At 49.1% G+C, this 13,799-nt stretch overlaps 6 protein-coding genes across 6 annotated transcripts; 2 read left to right on the plus strand and 4 right to left on the minus strand.

Annotated features, from left to right (window-relative positions):
- Positions 1-937: 937 nt before the first annotated feature.
- Positions 938-2,348, minus strand: K444DRAFT_563020 (Clavaminate synthase-like protein). Its single transcript, XM_024877014.1, has 2 exons — positions 2,153-2,348; positions 938-2,101 (listed from the first exon to the last, which is right to left on the minus strand). Exons 1-2 carry the CDS (start codon positions 2,198-2,200, stop codon positions 1,133-1,135), a joined length of 1,017 nt encoding a protein of 338 aa, XP_024735903.1. The 5' UTR covers positions 2,201-2,348; the 3' UTR covers positions 938-1,132.
- Positions 2,349-2,497: 149 nt separating this feature from the next.
- K444DRAFT_613791 (2-amino-3-carboxymuconate-6-semialdehyde decarboxylase-like protein) lies at positions 2,498-3,844 on the plus strand. The gene has a single exon (XM_024880415.1). It carries the CDS (start codon positions 2,547-2,549, stop codon positions 3,642-3,644), a length of 1,098 nt encoding a protein of 365 aa, XP_024735904.1. The 5' UTR covers positions 2,498-2,546; the 3' UTR covers positions 3,645-3,844.
- Positions 3,845-4,685: 841 nt separating this feature from the next.
- K444DRAFT_563024 (uncharacterized protein) lies at positions 4,686-6,671 on the minus strand. The gene is made up of 3 exons (XM_024877015.1): positions 6,304-6,671; positions 5,872-6,255; positions 4,686-5,824 (listed from the first exon to the last, which is right to left on the minus strand). Exons 1-3 carry the CDS (start codon positions 6,530-6,532, stop codon positions 4,800-4,802), a joined length of 1,638 nt encoding a protein of 545 aa, XP_024735905.1. The 5' UTR covers positions 6,533-6,671; the 3' UTR covers positions 4,686-4,799.
- A 1,387-nt stretch (positions 6,672-8,058) lies between these two features.
- K444DRAFT_630644 (DnaJ-domain-containing protein) lies at positions 8,059-8,982 on the plus strand (the record flags this gene model as incomplete). The annotated part of the gene is made up of 1 exon (XM_024883244.1): positions 8,059-8,982. The coding sequence occupies one exon, from the start codon at positions 8,059-8,061 to the stop codon at positions 8,980-8,982; it is 924 nt and encodes a 307-aa protein (XP_024735906.1).
- A 164-nt stretch (positions 8,983-9,146) lies between these two features.
- On the minus strand, positions 9,147-10,325 carry K444DRAFT_531487 (Aminomethyltransferase folate-binding domain-containing protein; the record flags this gene model as incomplete). Its single annotated transcript, XM_024874987.1, has 2 exons — positions 9,147-9,766; positions 9,800-10,325. 2 exons carry the CDS (start codon positions 10,323-10,325, stop codon positions 9,147-9,149), a joined length of 1,146 nt encoding a protein of 381 aa, XP_024735907.1.
- Positions 10,326-10,519: 194 nt separating this feature from the next.
- Positions 10,520-13,717, minus strand: K444DRAFT_591004 (DCP2-domain-containing protein). Its single transcript, XM_024878171.1, has 2 exons — positions 13,447-13,717; positions 10,520-13,333 (listed from the first exon to the last, which is right to left on the minus strand). The coding sequence occupies exons 1-2, from the start codon at positions 13,475-13,477 to the stop codon at positions 10,788-10,790; spliced, it is 2,577 nt and encodes an 858-aa protein (XP_024735908.1). The 5' UTR covers positions 13,478-13,717; the 3' UTR covers positions 10,520-10,787.
- Between the last annotated feature and the right edge of the window lie 82 nt (positions 13,718-13,799).

Genomic DNA, 13,799 nt, shown 5'->3' on the forward strand with positions numbered 1-13,799 from the left:
AATTGTATACCTCCAAAAAAGCTCGTAGTCTCTCTCCCAAGTCTGCCAAGAACATCAGCGTCGCCTTAATCCAGGATGAAAACCTTCGAAGCGTCGAACGATCCTTCCATCTCTTCCCTAAGTTCCCACCTGAACTCCGCCTGAGAATCTGGAAGCACGCCATTGTAGCTATTGGCGGCCGCATCGTCTGTCTCCAACCGACCGCTAAGGACATGGTTCCCGGAGTTCTTCATGCTAGCCGCGAGTCACGTAAAGAAGCCAAGAAAACGTTCTCAATCGTCAAGAGCAGCCAGCCGGCTCTCCTTTTTACGCTCTTCATCAACTATGCGAAGGACACAATCTACTTAAACCGGTGGTTTATGGATCCCGCAAAGGAATGCTACCCCTCGGTTGCCCACGGCGCTATTCATTTTTACAAGGGTGTCATGAAGGAAGTGAAGGTACTTGCTATGAATCTTGGGGATCTGTACTACCTCACATCTTCATATCGAGGAGGAAAGCGCGACTTATGGGAGTTGTTACATGAGAATTGCCCAAACCTCAATATGGTCAAATTAGTCATCGACGGTCCCGTGAAGGGTAGAACCAATATTCAGTTCCGCCGACTACTCCAGAGTTCGAATTGCAATCGTTCGGAGTTCTTCAATAGGCATAAAAACCTCTGCTATGTGATGGCGAGTCTGGTCACAGCTGGGGACAAGGGGTTTTGCAAAAGCGTGAGTAGGGCTCTCGTGAGCATTGACCAAACGAAGAAGCTGCCCATGAAGGATGGAGAGAAGGGAAACAAGGATGGCCAGGGGGTTTATGATTCTTACGGCATCGCTCACGTTCCGATGCGTTGGGTAAGTAAAGCAAGCCTTCCTGCGGCTGCTGGTTCTGGGCAGTGAGGCAGACATCGGGGTGAACGCACATAATATGTCGAGAAGAGCAAGGTCAGCTTTGACTTCAAGACCTCGTTGGCTTTTCTAAATAGTAGACTGTATGACTTGGGCAGAATACAATCATTCTGTACTAGTACCCCAATTCCTGAAGCATTGCACCGAGACCAAGCAGAAAAACGAGAATACACAAAGACAATGCAACAATGCAACAATGCTCGCATGCAAACATAAATACACTACGATTCGACTACTCAATAAGTAGCAGCAAGTCTCTGCACCAAGTAGTCCCCCGAGTTAATCGGCTCATACTTCTTCGGACCCTTCTCCCCTCCGTAGGTTCCCTGAATTGCCTCAATCATCCGATCGAAATTCGGGTTACAAAAGTAGGCACAACTGTACCTTGCCGGATGGACATCCCCAACCTCCGGCGCAGGAGGTTCCACTACTCTATGCAACGTGCTCTTAATTGTATCATTACTCCATCTGGCCAACAAATCCCCCGCATTAATCACCACCGTCCCCGGAATAGGAATAGCATCAACGAATGTCCCATCCGGACTCTTAACCTGCAGCCCACCCCTATTATCCTGAAATAACAAGGTAATCGATCCATAATCCGTATGCTCGCCCGCCCTTACCTGCAGCTTATTGTTCTTAAACACATCCTTCTTCACTTCCGGATAATGCAGCAGCCGCAACGTATTATCTCCAACATCCGTATACCCATCAAAATAGCCTTCTTCTAGTCCCATCCCCACAGCTATGGCCCGCATAACCTCGATATGCAGCACCTTGCACTGGTCATGGAACTTCAGCATTGTTTCTTTGAACTCCTTTGCTGCTTCATCCCCGCTGGGCCAGTTGTTAGGCGTTCCTTCTGCCCCTTCTCTCCCAATTTCAAAACTCTCTTTCAAATCTGGGGCTTGGCCTCGAATTGCCTCGACAGCATCTTTATCGGTGAGAATGGAGACCTTTTCGCGGCCGTGGGAGACATAGCCCCTGTTTGATTCAGGGGTTGTCCAGCCTACGGCTTCCTTTTCGAGTTGAGGCCTGTCGAAGAATTTGGCGGAGGTGGAGAAGACGTGTGAGACTGTGGGGAGGGGGATCGAGTGGTTGGTTAGGTAGATGAAGCCTGCATTTTGGAAGCCTTTGAGTATGAATTCAGCGGCTTGTGTCCGTTCGGCTGTAGTGCCGTTGAGGAAGAGAGAGAAATCAACGAGCTGTGACAGCGGTGTTATTATCTTCGTTGTCATATCAGGGAATATGCTTACTGGGATGAACAAGTTGTCTTTTTCAACAGCGCTCGCCTGTGGTGCCATCCTGTTCTACAAGCTTCACTGCCAACGCTATGGCGATTCTTGTAGTCTGAGGAAGTTTTGGGAAGCTGTCCTTGAAATATCGATCAAGATCTTATGATCTGATATGCGGATACAGCCGCTCTCCGGCTGTTCAGCCTCGAGCCAAGCGGGTCGTCGTTGAAAAAGGCAGGCGGCTGGGGCTTGGCCAGGGGGTGAGATAACAAAGCGGGGCACGATAAGCGCCGCGGGGCAACAAAATTACCAATTAGGAAAAGCTAACCGTGCCTGTCCTACCGACATCACGAGCTTCAATATAACATCTTCTTCCTCTCTTTACTCCGGCATCTGGCGACTAAGTTGGAACGAGATGGCGTCCGCTAAATCCCCCGTCGTGGACATTCACACCCATGTCTACCCACCCTCCTACATCAAGCTCCTAAAATCCCGCTCCAGCATCCCCTATATCCGCTCCTTCCCTCCATCTCCCGCTCTCCGCCTTGTCATTCTACCGGCTGAAGACACAGAGAGCACTTCGCGAGGACGTCCAGTGGGGCCGGAGTATTACGACATCAACAAGAAAATCGAGTTCATGGACACGCACTCCATCGACATCTCCGTCATCTCTCTTGCAAATCCATGGTTAGACTGGGTCCCAGCAGCCGAGGCGGCAAAAGCAGCAGGAAGGATTAACAGTGAGGTCAATGAAGAATGTGGAAAGTTTCCGGGAAGGTTATTTGCGTTTGGGACTTTGCCATTGAGTGGTGGGAAGGATATCATTGTCACGGAGATTGCAAGATTGAAGGAGCTGAAATATATGAGGGGAATTATTCTCGGAACTACAGGGCTTGGGAAGGGGCTGGATGATCCAGAACTGCTTCCCATTTTCCAAGCTCTACAGGATGCGGAGCTACCGATTTTCTTGCATCCGCATTATGGGTTGCCCGGGTCGGTATGGGGAGAGAGGGCGAGTGATTATGGGCATGTGCTACCACTTGCTCTGGGATTCCCACTCGAGACTTCGATTGGGGTCACTAGAATGATACTGTCTGGTGTTTTTGAGAAGGTTCCAGATTTGCAGATGATCTTGGCTCATTCTGGAGGAACTCTACCTTTCTTGGCTGGAAGGATCGAGTCTTGCATCGAGCACGATGCTCATTTGAAGGCAGAGGGGAAACTGGGCAAAAGGAGAAAGACAGTATGGGATATCTTAAAGAAGAACATCTACTTAGATGCAGTGATCTACGGCGAGATTGGACTGAAGGCTGCGATACAAGCAAGTGGGGAGGACAGAGTCATGTTTGGGACAGACCATCCGTTTTTCCCGCCACTGGACGAAGAGGGAGGGAAATGGTTGAGCGTTGAGACCAACTATGAAGCAATCAAGTCAGCACTGGGAAGTGGGAGTGAAGAAGCAAAGGGTGCTTTGGGAGGAAATGCCATTAGGGTGCTGAACCTAAGAGTATGACCAATGCCATCATTTCCGATACCCAGGACCTGGCCAGTTCGTGGGAAGGAAAGACCCAGAACTCCATATACACCCAATATATCCAACATGGCCTGCTCTGTTGTGATTGAAGCGATCTTATCGAAAGCCTACTGAAGTTAGTAATCCGGAATGTCCCTTTTGTTTTGGTACTTACTACAATATTTGATCTATGTTCTCTCGCTCACCACTTTACGTTTTATTGAGATTCATGACCTTCGCCTTCAATTGCCGTTGTGGCGGGCTGCCTTGAGACTGATTCTTCCGATGAGCAAATCTCACTCCAATCTCAATCAAGTCTCCGTATTGTGAAACTTTCCTCTGTAAAGGAGGATATCCGCCAACAAACATCAAAGTCCCCCAAACTGGGGAACTTGCTCAGATACTTTTTTATCTCGTTCCGGTCCCAATACTGTATGCTTTGGGGATCTTAATGCCAAGTACGGCCGAGTGCGACTCTTTTGGCACGCCTAAACCAATCTGTATACTCATGGTAATGCTCCTCGAACGACACGCACTTCGGAACAAAGACAATATCCAGTCGAAATTGAGGGGTATGGTGAAACAGTTCGCGCCATCTTTTCTGTAGTTCAACAGTTTCATGGGTGGATTTGGAAATTTCGAATGTCCTAAGCTACATGGGACATTGACCGATGGTGACCCTTGAGTGGTCAGAATGGCTATGAGTTCATTCCAAGATACTGGAATTTCCTTGGATGCATGGAACAATGAGATCAAGTCGGACATCAACCGCTTGGGAGATTTCTGACGCCCGTGGACGTCAGCAATATGACGGCCGAGATCCAGTCGACTTGTAGGGGAAATATGTTGTTGTAAATGGGAAGTCGGATGTTGTGGTTGAGGTTGATCTGAACTTGTTGATGTGAATTCAACTTCGAATGATCGGCATTGGCGAAAGCGACGAAGTGATGAAGTCAGTTGTTTAAGTTTCAGGTCGAGGTTGATTTGGGAAATCAAATTACAGAATGCTCTTTTGAAATGACTATTAGATTTTAAGGCGAGACAAAATGATGAATCTCAGACAAGTTATAGTTAACTGTCTAAAATTTCTGCTTTAAGCTAAATCGAAGCAATTCTCTCTCGTCCTTTGCGAAATATGCAAAGAGACACCCCATTTTAAGCAATCATATCCCAGCCAATTATGCCCCATACAGATTGTACCAGCCATTCCGATCCATACTTCTCTGCTTGATCATCCACCTCAAATTGTACGTCTACCTCCTCTATCGGTGGCGTGGGTAATCTCAAACTCTCCAAACCGGGTCCTCCTACAGCACAATTCACCAATGTACTCTGCAACAGCTTCTTGGCTTTGGAAAGCAAGTCGCTAGAAAGGGCTAATGACAGAGTGGAACTAACGGGAGGTGTTTTCATACTTGAATTGGAATTTCCTGCAGCCAGCACCTGGGCAATCAGTTCCCTCCTTTTCGACCCTCCCACCGCAGCCTGCAGGATCTGGACCATGTACCGAGAGTCATGATGGATATTTCCACAGGGTATTTGATCATCGACTTTTGAGATATTTCCGGGATTATCTGATGTAGCGACGTGCTCAGCAAATATGACCTCCGAGACCAGACGTCCAGTTTGTTCCAGAACGCAAAAGAGAATTCCTTCCAGTAAATCGGCATGCCCAGGTTGTCCGAATATCCACTCAATACCTAAGGCAATAGAAGTGAGGGAGTTCGCCAAAGACTTTGTCGCAATGTATTCTCGCTCTTCCATCCTGCTACGCTTGTTTCTTGGTCTTTGGCGCTCTTGAACAGTTTCAAACTCCGCCTGCGCGTTTGCCAGGCTATGAAGGAGACCCAACGCTTTCTTGTAAAACATGACCATTCGATAGACAGTTTCTGGCATCCTCGCTCTTCCGGGAATCGTAACGCACAGCTCGTTCATAGCTTTGAAGCAAGAGAGGAACGAAGTTTTGACTTGATGCATCATATGCTGAATCAATAATGATGTTCGATGATCTTCACTATCGGTTCTCAGCAGCTTCAAGGGTAGACAGGTACTGAACAGAGTGGTTTCGAGAAGAGCTAAAGTCTGGAAGATGTTTCTGGCAAGAATATTGACATCACCCAAGGTGGAGGAGTCTTGGGCGGCCCTTTCCATATTGCTGCGTTGGCGTCCGATGCGGAGAACTGGATTAATTAGCTGAGGGAAGTGCTTGACCGAGTTCCGGGCTTACCAAAGTTACTCATGCTAATGCAAATATCTTCTGAAGACGAGAAATCCATGTAACGTTGCTCCTGATATTCTTCTCTGTCCTCCGCAACTGGAGCACACCGCTTCCTCGACCCTTCAGTGTCCATACGACCGACGTCTCCAGGCTCTGGAAGGAATTGACCGCTCGAAATATGCAGCATATGATGAGTGTACTGGCCGTGTGGAGTTTCGGGAAGCTTTAGCCCAGCCTGTTCCAGCCTATGAACCTTGTCTTGCAGTGCTTTGTTCTCAAGATGAATCTTGGTATATTGCTCCTTCCAGAAATCACAAGTATCAACGAAGCGCAATCCATCAATCGAAACAGGTCTTCCAGTCTTTATGCATTTGCGTAGTTGTTGGCAATACTCTATAGCAGCATCAGCGAGGGAAGCGCCAGCAGAGCATCTCGACTTACCATGTGTGGAAAGTGCTTCCGGCTTCGCCTTTTGGATGGCAAGAGCAAGTGCTAACTGGCTTTGGGAGAAATGAGTTGCGATCTTGGCAGGTGCGGCCTCCTGCGATGATGATGCGGATGCTGTTGCTGGTGGAGCCCTGGAGATCGCGGCTTGGTTTTTTCTGTTGATAGCAGATGTTGATGAGGATGTGTAAGGCAGCTTGACGACCAAAGAATTCTGGTCTGCCATTTCCGCAAATTTATATCATGCTCGAAGGGCGCATTGACTGGATAAAGGAGGAGGAAGGAGGGTTGGATCGAAGTAAACACGCTACCGGCTGGGCGCCAACCAGGCTCATCGGCGGATGGGGAAATCTTTTGACCGAGCCTGATTTCGCTCAGCTTTATACAATTGAATAAGAGAAATTTCGCAAAACAAACGGTGGTCTTGGACCTACGTAAGTTCGTTTGACAGCATTGACAACAACGCTTTTAACGTCACTAACGACTTCGTACGGAAAGAGCCACTGGTAGCCATACGCTTCTGCTCCGTCCGATTCGAAACTTTGCGCTCTGGCATCCTTAGTAAACATGTTGCAGGTATAATAGTTAGTGACGCATTGGAGAGAGTGCATGGGGTGCTCCGTAATCTCCGTTGCAAGGTGGCGCGTCTAACGCCTCGTTGTAACCTGCTAAGGTGGGATGTAGAGGAGCCACTGGAAGAACGGCCACAAATCCCGTCTTAGGCGGTCGAGGTGGTTGCTCGTGAGATGAAAATGGTTGCAGTCTCCTATGTGCTACAAACAATGTGAGAACCACCCCTCTAGAATATGCTAACTACTCAGCCAAATATACTACACAAACAACTTTTTTTGCTGGTTTTTTTGCTGTGTTTCTTGAAATCAATTCTTTAGCGACCTCTCACTTGCTTCTTTCTAGCGCGTGAGGCGATTGAAAATGATATTGCTAGACAATGAATATTCGAGCTGCAAGACAAGATCACACGCTTTGGATCATGCCTTGAGAAGCCTCACAACGGAGTTTTTGAAAGATTGAACGAAGACCAGAGGAGGTCGAAGCACGAGTGGCATCATTAAAGCAACTCTATGACAGCGATACGGGATCGGATAGCTATGATATTACATGATAGAGCTCCGATCCGATCTGTTTCTTCAAAGCCTAGCCATGAGTGTTACGACCGGGCGGACAAAATAATGGCAATCAAAAAGTAAAATATCTAGCATCAGAGACCGCCAGGGAACTCACAGGGTCGTGTCGTACTGAGAGTCCCATGTCTTGAATTGGAATTACTCCAACGCGGAAGAACCATCTCAGATCCGGCTCAAGGGTGGTGTCTTCGGACACCATTTAAGTAGCTATATAAGCAGGTACTTGCAAATTCTCACGGAGGCCGACAGCGAAGGCCAGATCAACGCTCATTTGGAAGTTGGTACCAGCTGCAGCAGAATTCAGTTCATTCGACAAACGGGCACCGACTTGGATTCTTCCATTTCAGAGAAGGTATCACCGGGAGGCTTGAGGCTTAGTAAAAGTTAGGCATCAGCGGTACCCCCCAGCCCGTACCATCGCATGATGCAAAGGTAAAGGTGAGTTATATTCATGATTCCCATAGACAGGCAGTGAAGGAAGGAGTGATCATGAAGTTGGTGGAATGAGTCAGCAACTGCACTAGACTGAATTGGTGCTTCGCGACTAGAAAATCAACTGAACTGCAACACCACTTCACTTTTCTCTAAGACCACATCAACAGTCGGCATGGCTAACAACGATCTGCTCAAATGGGTCACCAGCGATGTCGACTTCTACGAGCTCCTTGGTATCGCGTTTGAGAACTGTTCTGAATCAGAACTCCGTCGCGCATATCGCAAGACAGCGCTGAAATACCATCCCGATAAGGTGGGCAAAAATTTCGACCCAGAGAAATACGAACTGTTCCAGGCTGCGAACGATGTACTCAGTGATCCAGAATTGAAGGCGAAGTACGATGGTCACCGACAAGCCAAGCTCCAAAGACAGAGGGCTAATGAGCTGTTTGAGGGCAAGAGGCGGCAAATGAAGGAGGATCTTGAGGCGCGTGAGCGAGGCGGAGCCACAGCTGGTGTCAAGAGGTCGAGGGAAGATGATGAGATGCAACAAGAGCTGAGGAAGTTAGCTGAGGAGGGAAGGAAGAGGAGAGCCGCAAGGGCATCTATGATGGCAGAGACCGCTTCCTCCCCAGCGCCAGTCCCGCGCAAGGAAGCCACACAAGAACCAGTCAAAGAACCAGTCGAAGAACCAACGAAAGAAGGATCAGCAGCCATAACTGAAGATCAACCCGAAGAAGACGAAATCGAGCGACTAGAACGAAGGATACGGGAAGCTGAGCAGGCCAAAGCAAAGCGAAAAGCAGAGAAGAAAGCCCGGAAGAGTGGAATCTTTGTCCCTTCTGACTCTCCAGCTGTTCCAGAAGCTGGGCTAAAGATGGCAGACCGAGACACATTTACACCCATCAAACGCCCCGATATCTTCAAAGGACCGAAAGCTGACGAGAAGCCTTCAGCATCACCGAAATTCTCCTTCTCTCCAAGTACACCCAAGAAGAATGACTTTGCAGCTACGATGGCTAGATTAAGGGCTGCTGAGAAACAGAGAATAGAGGAAGACATCTTGCAGAAGGAAGCCGCAGAGACTGTGAAGTAATTGTGTACTTTTGGGATATTGAGGCTCATGATAATTTTAGCATGGCGTTGGGGATCCTCAGTTGATTTGCTATACCCTGATTGTAGATTTACAAAATACAATTGCAGCCATAGTGCCCGTATCTGAAGTTCCATGTCCCCGTCATTCACCTTGAAGGCATATCTCTACTGCTTTGTGAGATGCCATGGAGGCACGAATGCCTTAACTTTTACTATCTCCTGGCCATCCTCACCATCCAATTCCAGCTTGAACTCATCGCTTTCCTTGTAGCCTCCACCTTCTCCTGATACCTGAACATCAGTCATAATCTCTAGTCGACAAAGACCCAACCCAATGTTACCAACACCACCCAACCATTTGCCGGCGCTGCGTCCCCTCTTCTTGACCCTTCCAATACTCGTCTCCCTAGGAATTTTCTCGACACCCAACTGTTTCTCTGGCAGATACTCCAAGATTTCTGGCAAGCTCTCACCAATCCCATAAAGCATAACCGGCAGTACCCTCTTCCTCACCACGCCCGTATGATGCGTCCTAATCGTCAACTCCTGTCCAACATAGCACCCTTTCCTGTAGTCAATCCCTCCCATAAAATCAATATTGCTCTCCTGCGGCAACGCACTCTCCCTGACCAACTCATCCTGACCCTCCGGGACACCCTTCAGGTACCTCCTAATCCTATAACTCTCCTCGTCCGTCTCCTCCATCTCAACCTCCGGCTTCTGGTCCCCAGGTAAGATCAACCGTCTCCCCATTCCCGGCGCTCTTGTGTCCTCACCTCCCACCTCTTCACCCGCTTCCCTTGTTTCAACCGATTGACCTCCCAGCGAATGCGCAGTCCACTCTCCCGTCCCTTCCTCCCAAACACTCCAAACCTTCCTCTCTCCCACGTCAAGAACCTTGACCTCAAACTTCGCCCGGAGCTTGTAGCGTTTAATATGCTTCGCCAGCCTCTCAACCTCCTTCCCATCAACTTCAATCAACCAGCTCCCTTCCCCCTTTCCCTCCCTCAAATCAGGATAAATAAAAACATCATTCAGCAAGCGTCCCTGCGCATTCAGGAACGCAGTGTAGAACCCGGATCTGCGGGGGGTGGAAGGGAAGAGATTGGCGGTTATGACGCCTTGTAGGTAGTGTGTTGAGTCTGGGCCGGAGAGGGAGATCAGGCGGCGGGAGGACAGTTGTGCGTATGCTGCGCTTGGGGGTGGAGGAGGGTTTTGGCTTGAGAAGTAGGGTCGAGAAGAAGTGGTGGCGAGAGAGCTGCGGAGGGAGCGGGTGAGGCAATTGGTGCAGATGTATAGTCGGTCAAAAGTCCGGAGTAATGGAGTCGTGAGTCGGGGTTTCATTTTGAGCTTCTAGTGAGGCAATGAGAGTGCTATGAGTGCGGTGATGGGAAGTGAAGTCTGTGATGGAGTGGCTTGCGGAAGTTTCGCTTGTGAAGCTTGATTTCTCAGCCTCGTAGTGGCGCCTGGCTCATTATTTATGGTTGGTTGGAGAAAGACTTTGAAGCCCAAAGAATGGAATAGTAATTTACGAATGCATTGGAGGTGAAATTTCTTTAAGTCATTGTCATGTCGGGCACTATTCCATGTATGCTAGGTTGTCCCAATTCATTGACTCATGTCCTCTTCCTCCCCAAAGCCCGCGAAATACCAAGCTAGCCGCTGCAAAATGCCCTTTCAATGCCAATTCCCGCCCCATGGTATCTCAACATGTCCCTATAATTTAAGAAATCATTCAACATACTTTTCCTCTCTGATGCAACCATCATAGATAAATCAATGTGCGCCTCAAAGCGACTGCAGCACCTACTTAGTTACAGCTCCCAAATAATTGAGTAAAAAGCTTTTGTCTGCAGGTGATATTGGAGCCTGGCTTCCACGACGAGATGGAGCCTCTCCTGATGCAAGACTTCCCACACGGGACCTTACTGAAACACTTGCTGCTGGAGCCATCGGCTGCTGCGGTGTCGGATTGCTGGTTGGAATCCTCGGTACAGGATTTTGTTGAGTCGAAGCTTTTCCAAAGAGCGAAAGAAGCGTCTGCCTATGCTCGGCCGTTTGAGCAGGATGCACAGCCGTCGATGGTGGTGAGAGTGCTGGGAATGCAGATTGAGGAAGAGGAGAAGGCTCAACAGCCTTCGAAGGCCCTGCCTGTGGACGCTTCAAAATCTGCGGCTGGAATGGCTTTTCTGGAGACTTCGCGGCCGGTGCCTGGCTTGTGGTATTGCGTGCATGATGCCCTCCATTTGCTTTTGTGTGTGCCTTATGACTGGACCCATTTCGTAAAGGTGCTTCATTATCGCTCAATTCCGAAGGCCTAGGGGGAATAGATAATGCTCTGAAAGGTAGATTGGCTTCTGGGTTTGATTCTGGTATGCTTCTGTTCTTGGTCGAATGGCCTGGTGTCCTCTTGTCATTCAGAAGAGCAGAGGTCGACGCAGCGTTTTGAGAAAGTGGCTCCACTGCAGACAATTCTACTGCTGATGGCGTTGCGCTAATGGGCAAGGCAGTCGCAGCAACAGGGATAGCAGGGACAGCCGCTGGAATCGCAGGACTTTTGAATATACTAAGTAACGCTGACCTCTGCTCATCACTGGGGGGCTGCCTTGGTGTAATCATGCTCGGTATAAGACCTGAACTCGCATTGGTTGAAAACCGATCATCAACGCGAGGCAGGTTAGCCGCTGGAGGCGTCCGGGAAGCATCTCCAGGCAATTCTTGCAGTGGAGGATGTGGTGAATGTGGTGGATGCATTGGTTCCTGCACATACCGTCGTAGTGGGAGGTCATTCGATGTCGAAGGATTACCGTTTGCGTTTGCGTCATCCTTTTTACCCTTGAAAGCATTGAGAAGACTTAGGTGATGTCCTGTGAGCTTTGGTGGTGTTTGTCTCTGAATTGGCGGAATCATGGGTGCGTGGAGGCCTGGAAACTGGGGGTTGTTTAATGTCACAGAGAGTGTAGATGTAAGTTGGGGTGGCGGCTGCTGTGGAACCGGTGGAGGCATCATTGGACTGTGCACAGGTCCGCCTGTAAAGACAGCTGGCTGAACGTGAGGTGGGAGAGGTTGTGGATGGACTAGGTGTTGCGATTGATAAGAATGTGGATTTTCATGGGAATTCTGGATCTGCTGTCGACTTTGGTTGTACGCGTGGTTCGAGTAAGCTGGCTGCCTGTCATTTTGAAAGCTGGGTTGCTGATAGGAGAAAGTTTCATTTTGTGTCTGGATTGGAAACGTCGGCGGCGGTTGCATGGTTGAGAATTGGGGAGGGCGAGGGTGTTGATGATGTGGAGTTCGAGGCATAGGAGCTTGGTCTAGAGTGTGTTCAAGAGGGGTCTGGGGTGTAAAATTTTGAGGTGGGCCTTGGTCCGAATTCATAGGTGGGCTTTTCAGCAAAGCCAACAATGCATCTCCTCTTCCTGCTGGCTCTTTGGTCTGTTGCATTTGCAAAACTTGCTGTTGGAGTCTCAAAGACCTCTCGTCTAGCTCGAGATCCGATGTAGGGAGCGGTGAGGTTGTGTAGAGGCCAGCAGCGCCAGTCGGCTCTGTTCCTTGGTCCTCCTCTGTTTGAAGCTCGTCATGACTGACGGCGGCTGACAGATACTGATTTCTCGAATTTCGCTTTGCGTCTTGCTTCTTTTGCTCGATAATCCATTTCCGAAGTTGAACGAGAAATGGAGCAACATTATAGAACTTGTTGTCCCTCACAACATTCTCCTGTTGCTCTGGCCGACCCTTCTTTCTATACGCCGGCAGCTCAGAAAGGGGCCACCACTCGATCTTGCTAATCTCTTTTCTTGTCCGTGGCTCAAAATATGTGTCCATAGGAACATTTCTGAAGACGTAGAGCCGTATCTGTTGCTCCCGCATGGTAATCTCGATGTATTTGACATTCCGGTCTGCTGGCACTAAACCGGAAGTTTCAAGATTATATCCCGTCTCCTCATAAACCTCTCGTATAGCGCATGTCAGGTCATCTTCGTCGAGATTGATCTTGCCTCTCGGAAAACTCCAGTTGGCTCCTTTCTTCCACCCCTTCACCAGTATGGCTGAATCCATCGCTTCGTTCAGCATAATGGCTCCTCTCACAGGAACGCGGCTCTTGTATTGAAGAAAGTTCTCAAAGGCATTCATGTGTTCCTCTGGAGTGTAAGTCGAGAGTGTGGGACAATGGGCAAACATTCGTTCACAGAAGCGGCGGAGGTTCATGGACGGCAAAGAAGGATCGAGGGGACGGATAAAATCTTCGTAGAACCATTGTGCCTCTTCAAGATGGAAGCATATCCGCTGGGCTTCAGACAGGTCTGCTAGGGGAAGGTTCAGTATAAACCGCGTGCTCAGGTCGTCCAGCCCTGAGAATGAATTAGCTACGACTAGACTGGACAAGGCTGGAGGAGGCCGGGCGGGCGAGATCATGAGCTCCAGCAAGCCCAAGCTCTGAAAATCTCAGCCATGAATTACTTACAGTCTTCTAGCTGCATTTTTCTTTCTGTCATGTTGTCTTGCCTTGACGAGCATGTCCACGACTCGAGGGTTAAGGCGCGGAGAACGCGCAGCCAGATCAGGTCCTTGCCGGATGAAGCTGCAACTTGATGATCTGTTGATGCCAAACAGTGGCAAAAGTTGGGGACTCGATAGGGGATTACGAGGCTCGTCCAAGGGTGATAGATGTGCGTTCGATGGGATGAAGCTGCGAGAAGGTGGTTGGTTGCGAGACATATGGGAGGTGTTCTTTCGATGATCTTGCGAGCGCACAACGCGTGGCTGTGCACGTTCCAGATTTGGGTGGCGGGGGCTGTGGCTTCAACGTGCCTTCTG

The sequence above is a fragment of the Hyaloscypha bicolor genome, assembly GCF_002865645.1.
Source record: "Hyaloscypha bicolor E unplaced genomic scaffold K444scaffold_87, whole genome shotgun sequence".
Taxonomy (NCBI): Eukaryota; Fungi; Ascomycota; class Leotiomycetes; order Helotiales; family Hyaloscyphaceae; genus Hyaloscypha; species Hyaloscypha bicolor.